General features: G+C 36.2%; 1 protein-coding gene across 1 annotated transcript; it reads left to right on the plus strand.

Moving 5' to 3' along the window:
- Nucleotides 1–202: 202 nt before the first annotated feature.
- On the plus strand, nucleotides 203–8,599 carry LOC140830909 (nucleobase-ascorbate transporter 12). Its single transcript, XM_073194488.1, has 10 exons — nucleotides 203–923; nucleotides 1,531–1,628; nucleotides 1,724–1,894; nucleotides 2,004–2,104; nucleotides 2,463–2,598; nucleotides 2,699–2,749; nucleotides 2,841–3,128; nucleotides 6,484–6,718; nucleotides 7,109–7,395; nucleotides 8,032–8,599. The coding sequence occupies exons 1-10, from the start codon at nucleotides 404–406 to the stop codon at nucleotides 8,251–8,253; spliced, it is 2,109 nt and encodes a 702-aa protein (XP_073050589.1). The 5' UTR covers nucleotides 203–403; the 3' UTR covers nucleotides 8,254–8,599.
- The last annotated feature ends 423 nt before the right edge of the window (nucleotides 8,600–9,022 follow it).

Here is a 9,022-nt window from a genome sequence, read left to right on the forward strand (position 1 = left end):
TCTAATAATAATTTTTGTTAAAGATTGCAAACATCCCCTAAATAGAATGAATGGTTAGTATTATGTACACTATTTCATAAATAAAAGTATTCTTATTTTTGAATAAATAAAAAGATAATTGAGTATAAATAATTTGAACGAAATAAAGATGAAAAAGGAAAGAAATTTGTTGGGATTATTACATACATGATGTCATAATTACAAGTAGAGTTGCGGTTCACCGTATCCACATCTTCTTTCTTATGTCCTCAGACACTGAAGCTTAGATCTTTTTCCACTCTCGCTTTCTCCCTCTATGCTCCAAAAACCCTAACAATCAGCTCAGATCTGTTGCTACATTCCACTCAACATTCGTATTTTCAGCTGCATCTATGCAATCTTGGGTTTTTTTCAGCTGTGGATAATGGCGGGCTCTGACCCGAGTAAGAATCCAAGGTCCGGTAAATGGCCGCCCACGCCGGAATCTGCGGCAATGCCTCCTTCTTCTTGGGCTAAACGAACTGGGTTCCGTCCGAAATTCTCGGGGGAGACCAATTCTACCGATTCAGGGCAAATCACCGCTTTGCCCACTCCGGCGCAGGTGAAGGATAATCATATTAGACAGTCCGATGCTAACACTGATCTTGAATCTGGCCGCCCGAGGCCGGGACTTACTTCTAATGGCCAATCTGCTGTTGTGCCGAAGCAGCATGAGGGTAAGAACAAGGACAAGGACAAGGACAAGATGCCGCCGGTCAGGAAGCGGAGGGATTCGGATGGGGGGAGGAATGAGGGTGGAGACGGGAGTCGAAGGGCTGAGAGGAATGAGGAGGCCGCGGCCGCTGCTACGGTTGATGTGCTGCCGCAGTCGATGATGGATGATGATGGATTTGTGTCTCGGCATTCACATATGAAGTACGAGCTTCGAGATGCCCCTGGCCTTGGTGAGGTTAATTGCTTTGGATTTTGATTGTGACAGTTTCGGGTATTTGGAAAACCTTTTGTATAATCAAATATTTTCCAATGTAGTACTTTACTGTTCCAGTTTTATTGCTGAAACGGATGTGTCTGGTCAAGAAATTTTAGTCAATCTAAAGTTTAATTTAGAGAGATGGCAAATGTACATCAATAACCTACTGTTATCACGATAATTACAAATGTACTTTTATCTCCAGCAATGACTTGGAATTCGCAACTAGGACGAGAAACATTAAGTGAATCAACTTATCAAGCTTTTTGCTGTTAAAAAATTACACCGGTGAACTGATGAGATTGTATGGACTATCCATCTACATTCAATGGTTGCCTATAGGTTCAAAATGATGCTTTCATAATAAGGAATCACAAGTTATTTATTTACTTTAAATCAACAGCTAAAAGTTGAATTCTTACATGTCTGCATGCTTGTTTAGTCTCTTTGATGTTGGAATGGAATTTTGTTTATGTTCTTAGCTGATTTAATGTTTATGTGATATCGATGATTCCACTTTCATAAAGAAGTTGGGATGATTTTTGATGAAAATCGATTATCGTTCGATGATTTTGTTGCAGTTCCAATTGGTTTCTATGGATTTCAGCATTATCTTTCAATGTTGGGATCACTGATACTAGTCCCGCTAGTATTAGTTCCGGCAATGGGTGGCACCTATGTGAGCACTTGTAATTCATTTTTTAATAATCACAACAGTTTTTTTTTTATTTTCCCGTGTGTGGAACGAGTTATACTAATTGAGTCATCTTGTAGGAAGATACTGCCAACGTGGTCTCCACCGTGCTTTTCATGTCTGGAGTGACGACTCTTTTACATACATCATTAGGATCGAGACTTCCCCTAATACAGGGTCCTTCATTTGTTTATCTTGCCCCGGCCCTTGCAATAATTAACTCTCCCGAATTTTTGGGGTTGAGTGGAAACGTAAGTATTTTGGGGTGACTTTTTCCATCCCATTAATTTTATAATTTCCACTAATAGAGTTTCCATGGCGTAGTTTCTGGTAGTAAAATTTTTTCTTGTAAAATTGCAGAGTTTCAAGCATATTATGAAAGAGCTACAGGGGGCTATAATTATAGGTTCAGCTTTCCAAGCATTCCTTGGATACAGTGGCCTTATGTCGTTAATTCTAAGGTATACTTTACTGCCCTCATTTTCTTTTAAACTCTGCATTATTTGTGTTGACTGACTTGGAGATAAAAGTATGTCAGGCTATGAATTTGGATTGTATTATATTGTTATAGTACTAGGATTTTTTGTTTGATGAGTGAATTCTGCATTTCTCTTGTCATCCTGGATGAAATGATGACTTCTGTCCAGCAACTTCTCTCGACAAATTATCTCATATTTTTGCTAACAAGTCATAATTTAATGAATCCAGATTAGCTAAGAGCCCTTCTTACCTGATATTGAAGCCTATTGTTCTCTCTCACAAATATTGATTACATTTTTAAGTAACTAATATCCTCTTAACTTTCCGGCACCCTTACAGGTCAATCAACCCGGTAGTGGTGTCCCCTACTATTGCTGCTGTTGGACTTTCTTTCTTCAGCTTTGGTTTCCCTCGAGTTGGTTCTTGTATTGAAATTGGCGTGGTGCAGATTCTGTTAGTTATTTTATTTTCACTTGTAAGTTCGATGACCAATTTAAATGGGACAGAAAATGGTTTTATTCTATATGCTTGGAAGTATATTATTCTGATTTGTTTTTTAATGCCTTGCTTTGTAGTACCTCCGGAAGATATCAGTTTTGGGTCACCGTGTGTTCCTGATTTACACAGTAGGTTATGTTTTCTACTCTACACATCATTATTTTTATGAACATTATCATCTACATTTTGAAAGTTATTTTTTTTCTCTTACGTACATAGGTTCCACTCAGTTTGGTTATTACATGGGCTATTGCCTTCCTTCTGACCGAAGCTGGACTGTACAACTACAAAGGTTGTGATGCAAACATTCCAGCTGCAAATATAATATCTGATCATTGTCGGAAGCATGTCTTGAGGATGAAGCAGTGTCGCGTTGATACTTCTCATGCGTTAAGATCTTCACCATGGTTTAGATTTCCGTATCCATTACAATGGGGGATGCCTGTTTTCCACTGGAAGATGGCTCTCGTAATGTGTGTGGTTTCAATAATCGCATCTGTTGATTCGGTGAGTCTTCACTTATTCTGTCTTGCTTGTCATGTTAATATATGAATTCTTGGACATGTGTTTTTCTTTTGAAGAAGTATTGTTTATTATAGGATATTCGTTCTTTTTGTCCATATGAATATTAAAATCTTGTATTTGCTATTGAGAAGATATGACTAAGACTTGGTTTTATGTTGACGAATGACTGAAGGAAAAGGAAAACGTGGGCCATAAAAGTATTGACTTCTAGGCTATCCTCTTCTAATACTCCAAGTGTGAATATTATTTGTGCATACTGTTGGCATCAGTTTCTATTTTCATGTGCAAAACGCTGTCGCTTATCTGCGATTTGTGAACTAAAGAATTTTTATGGGAAATGTTGATTAAAATTGATCAACATCCCCCCACCACCCCCAAAAAAATATGATCACTGTTTCCAATGGCAATATCTTATGTATTACATTATGGTTGTGGAAGACAAGGGTATCATATTGGTTCGTTTGTCTGATGTTACAGTCTGATTGTTGGGTATTGTGTTTAAGAAATTTATCTGCCATTTTCTTCCATAATCGTGAATACTAAATTTGAAGGTTTTGGCGGTAAAGTTTTGCCTTTTTTTATGTTGTTTCCCATTTTGATGGAGTGTTGACTGTGATTATTTAGTGATGTTTTCTTTTTATTGTTCTTTAGTGCTCTTGGTTATATCTTCAGGTCAAACTATCACCCAAAATTTTAGAATATATGATAAGCCTGAGCCTAGTAGTGAGTATTTGGTTAAACTAGACCAAATCTGATTGAACTGAATTTTGTTTTTATAAAACTGAACCTAACCAATTTTTTTTTAATTATCAAAAACAGAAATAACTGAACCGGATTAAAATCAGTTTAAAAAATAATAAAAATTTAAAGATTTTCACGAGCCAACAAGCTAAAGTCCACTCTGACATAAAATCATGACAACCCTATATATAAACTGAAATTTAATTAAAAATTAAATCTGTTAATTTAGTTTAACCGATTTCCATAGCAAAAAAACCAAACCCCTTTTTTAAAAATTAAAACCAAATGTCCGAATTAACCGAACTTATTTCAGCTTAACCGAACACTTTGCTCACCCCTATCCCGAGGAACACTGGTAGACTTAGAATATATGCGACACATAGTTATTTTTATGCATACAATGTGATTCATATCCATGCATCACGTTTATGTTCATTGGAAACTGGAAACATAATGCAACAAAATTATTTTCTTTGCTATTTTTAAATCTCGGGATTATCAATAGCCTGCGATTTATACCAAAACATTCATATACAATATTTGCTGGATACAGATTTTAACTAATGCCTGAACTCGTGGATGGTCCACCAGTCTTGCCACAATTTGACTGCATAGATAGTCTTTGCTGCAATCGACGAACTGTCAATCATCTGGTCCCACCAAACAAATGTATTTACCATGAATAATGAATCCTGGATGATTATTCTAGATCTACAAACATGGTATACGTGCTCTTTACGAGAATTGGCTGAAACAATATGAAAATTGGATATGGAAAGGAGAACGAGAATTACTGCTTTTGGGGATTTTTGAAACCTTTTCAAAATCTTAGAAAACCTCTTCCTTCCTCTATTTTAGAACTCTCGTTCAAGACCTAATCAAAATTGAAGTGAATCTGAAGAAGATGTTGTACTATAGATATTATCCTCAATTTTTTTGCATCTTTGACTGTTGAAATCTTTGCTGGGAATATATATTTCAATTTTTACTTGATATGGTAGGACTTTTTTGGATATATTTTCGTATTTAGAGTTTGAGTCCTGGAGCTTGAGACGCAAATGAGTCCTGGAGATTGAGATGCAAGGTGAGGCTCACACCTTATCAAAGCAAGACGCACTATTGATTTTTTTAGAAAAATATATTTATTTACCACTATAATATGATAAAACACAGTTATTGAAATAAATAAGCTAAACAAAAATATATTTACCTGTCAAAAATGCTATATTCATGTTTTTAAAAAAATATATTAACATACTGCTATTTTATAGCAAAGTATATATTTTTAGCATCCAGTAAGGAAATCTTTCATTCTTGGCAGATATCTGCGTTGCTTTTATTTTAAGTATGTTGGGTAGTTAAGGAATCTGCTATTACTGACCTTTTTTCTTTACTTATATTTTCTTTAGTGTAGGGGTTTTCTCGGTTAACTCGACCCTAACGGCTCGGATTTTTTCGAGTCAATTTTTTTTTTTTTTTTTAACATGGAGGTGGGCCCGGATCACTCATGTGGAGTGATCCGGGCCGTTCATTACCCGTGCAGGCAGTGCCTGCACGGGTATGGTGAAACAAACCGGTTTTCTCCACTAATTGTCCAGTCAATCAATTTAGATTTTAATTTAAGGCTGATTGATTGACAATTTAAATTCTAGTTTATAGCTGTTATGTATCTATATATGTAATTTTTGAATATTTTAGGAAATACAACCTCAATTAATTTTTTTTAAATAAGGAAAATACATGACTCAGAAACTCGGGCCTGGACTAAGCTGAGATAAGCGCTGCTCCTTGGTACATACCCAGACGCAACGGTCACACCCAATGGCGCATCTCGCCTTTTACAACTATGTGACCCTTGTCGAGTCGGAAAACAAGTCACGGTCCAACGGTCATCGGATGTAGCATGGTGTTTTGGGTCATTATGATTAATGATATATATGCATGTAACTACAAATTCTCCACTAGACTAATGATAACCATTTAGAAAATTTAGGACGAGGGTTCTTGAGTGAATTCATCCTATGAGCATCTGTTTGAATGTGTGGATGCCCCTCCATACTATAAAATGCGGTCAAGAGTTCACGTATTTTAGTTTTGATGAGAGATTCATTATCCTTCTTTCTGATTGTTTATTTACCAACAAAGTTTAATGATTACAGACACTATGAAATGTATTTCATTATTGTCAATTATTGCGGTATCCCGTTTCACATGATATAATAATCTCAAGATATTTGTGCAAAAGCATGAATATACAGATTTGAATTAAAAATGTATTACAAAACAGTGTTACAAAACCCACATCCACAAGTTGGATTGTTAGATACCTACTCTAACGTATAGAGCACACATTGGCCAAGGAGCTTGCCAATTCCATTTTTAAGTCTCCTTACCAAACTATATTGCAAGAAACTTTACTTGTTTTTTTTTTTTGTTTAGAGATGATGAAACATTCTTGATTCCATTTGTGACTAGCATTGGGCTCGTGACATAATTTCTTTAGCCATAGAATTTGTACTTAATTGCTCTTTCTGTGGTCTTGTGTGTCCGATTTTTATTTATTTCTTAGTATTTTTTTCATTCCTAAAATTTCTAGGTTGGTTCATATCATGCCTCGTCGTTGTTGGTGGCATCAAGACCTCCCACAGCTGGCGTTTTAAGTCGAGGAATTGGTCTTGAAGGTCTCTCTAGCGTATTGGCTGGTCTTTGGGGTATGGGAACAGGCTCGACTACTCTGACTGAGAATGTACACACCATTGCTGTGACGAAAATGGGGAGTCGCAGAGCAGTTGAATTGGGTGCATGTGTAGTGATCGTCCTATCCCTTATAGGTATGTATTTCGTAATTAGCTCGTGTATAACCTTGCTGGGGCCTGGATTATTCAGTATATATTACCAAAAATTTTCCATTTAATTTATCATGTAGACAAGTCTTGGCAATTTGGTGGCTATGCAAGAAATTTTGTTCTTGATGAAGGAAATTAGAGAATAATCATGAGTTTTTCAGGGAAATGCATTTTCGCGTAGAGATTGCTAATGGTGTTCAATAATATAAATGAAAATATTAAATGACAAGTCATGTTCTGCCCGAGTTCTTTTCATCTCAAGGTGTATATTACTCAAAGGCCTACTAGTCCCTGAGTACAGTATCAAATTGGTTACTAAAAGTGATGAATAGATATATCTGTAGTGATGTTATGTTGTTGCTGTCTTGTTGCCAGGTAAAGTCGGTGGTTTTATTGCATCAATACCCGAAGTCATGGTTGCAGCTCTTTTGTGCTTTATGTGGGCTATGCTCACTGCACTCGGTTTATCAAATTTACGTTACAGCGAGGCTGGGAGTTCCAGAAACATTATCATCGTTGGCCTCTCTTTGTTCTTTTCCTTATCAATTCCAGCTTATTTTCAGCAATATGGCCTCTCTCCGAACACAAACTTGTCCGTCCCTAGTTATTTTCAACCATATGTTGTAGCTTCTCATGGTCCCATCAGAACCAAGTCTCAAGGGGTGCGTACACTGTACTTACCTGGATAATTGCATTTTTAGTTGTTTACCACTAAAACTTTTTTGTCTTCCATGTGTAGTAGATAAGTGATTTGTCCTCTCATATGTTCTTATTATTCGTCCAAATGGTAGCAGAAATGCCACATGCAACTTACCCATTTATTTTTCCTTACAATTGGTCATTTAAGTCCAATTTTGGTCTTAACTTTAGTTTAAAACCAATAATCCCACACTTCGATTGCCTAGGGAAGATTAGACATTCTTACAAATATTGCACAAATGTCCACCTGTATTTCTTCCTTTAATCAATACCGATACCCACCTAAAAGCTCGCAATACCATGCAGAAATTTGTCTGCGAGATTGTAGATCATATTCTATCGCTTGGGCAATCGAATTGTGGTTATATATGGTTCTTGGGTAAAACCTATGGCAATAGTTGAACGTAGAATTTGACTCGAAGTATCAGCAGGAAGCAATTACATTCTGTTTTAATAAGCTGAGGTGCCAGAGTTCTACGTGATAGTAACGAGGGATCAAATCCTTTTTAGTTGTAAAAATCATGGACTAAAACTATAATATTAACCGATTTTGTTATTTGTCTGTTTGTATCACTATTTCTTTCTATCTTGCATGGCAGATGAATTACGTTCTGAATACGTTGTTTTCACTCCACATGGTGATTGCATTCTTAGTGGCTGTTATCCTGGACAACACGGTACCAGGCAGTCCACAGGAACGAGGAGTATACGTCTGGTCTGAACGCGAGGCTGCTAGAAGGGAACCTGCTGTGGCCAAAGACTATGAATTGCCATTCAGAGTTGGTAAAATTTTCAGATGGGTAAAATGGGTTGGGCTATAGGCGAAAAACGAGTCTATTCTTTATGTTTTGTAGCACCATTCTCATCATTGGAAGAAGCTCTTTTCTGTTTGGAAAACATAAATCAGGTACTCGGATCGTGATAGCTTTTCCGGACTTCGAATCAGCAAAGAGAAGTGTTGTTTTGCTTTAACACAGATCGGGTTTTGTGAGAGCTCAACATCTTGCAGAGGAAAGGTGGTTTTTGTTATAAATTTGCTGAAAAAATTTATGCTTAATTTTTGTTGTAATATCATGTTGAGATTGTAGAACTTGTATCTCTGTATATTTGAGTCTAGGAATGACCATTGAGACATCATTTCTCTTTATGTTGGGAATTCTTATTTTCTCGCTCTTTTATTTATAAATATTTATAGGGAATTATTGTTGTGAAATAAACCAACTGTTTTTAAAAAAACTGTAGTTTGTATACTGGGTTATTGGGCTACTATATCTCGTCATTGTTGGATCTCGGTTCTTTCATGTCAAAACGCTGTGGAAGTTTTAAAATTTTTTAGATCTTGACAGTCAAGATATATTTGAGCAGTTGTATGGTTTTAATAAACAAATATACGTAAGATGTGTAGAACTTTTACTTAGTGAATTTTCACTTGGCTCTAGCTACGTTGGTATAAGCGAATGTAGCTCTTGTTGTAAATTCTACAAACTTTCTTCAAATATTTTTTCTTCAATCTTCTAATCCGGTCTACGATTAGATTACTTGTTCCTCTTCCAACTTGCACTAGAAAGTATATAAGGATTTTTCGTTGAG

Source organism: Primulina eburnea, chromosome 4, assembly GCF_022965805.1.
Source record: "Primulina eburnea isolate SZY01 chromosome 4, ASM2296580v1, whole genome shotgun sequence".
Lineage (NCBI taxonomy): Eukaryota > Viridiplantae > Streptophyta > Magnoliopsida > Lamiales > Gesneriaceae > Primulina > Primulina eburnea.

Coding starts and splice junctions, on each gene's coding strand:
- LOC140830909 (XM_073194488.1), top strand. CDS start 404: ATGGCGGGCTCTGACCCGAGTAAGAATCCAAGGTCCGGTAAATGGCCG. Junction 924..1,530: donor TCGAGATGCCCCTGGCCTTG/GTGAGGTTAATT, acceptor ATTTTGTTGCAG/TTCCAATTGGTTTCTATGGA. Junction 7,396..8,031: donor TCAGAACCAAGTCTCAAGGG/GTGCGTACACTG, acceptor CTTGCATGGCAG/ATGAATTACGTTCTGAATAC.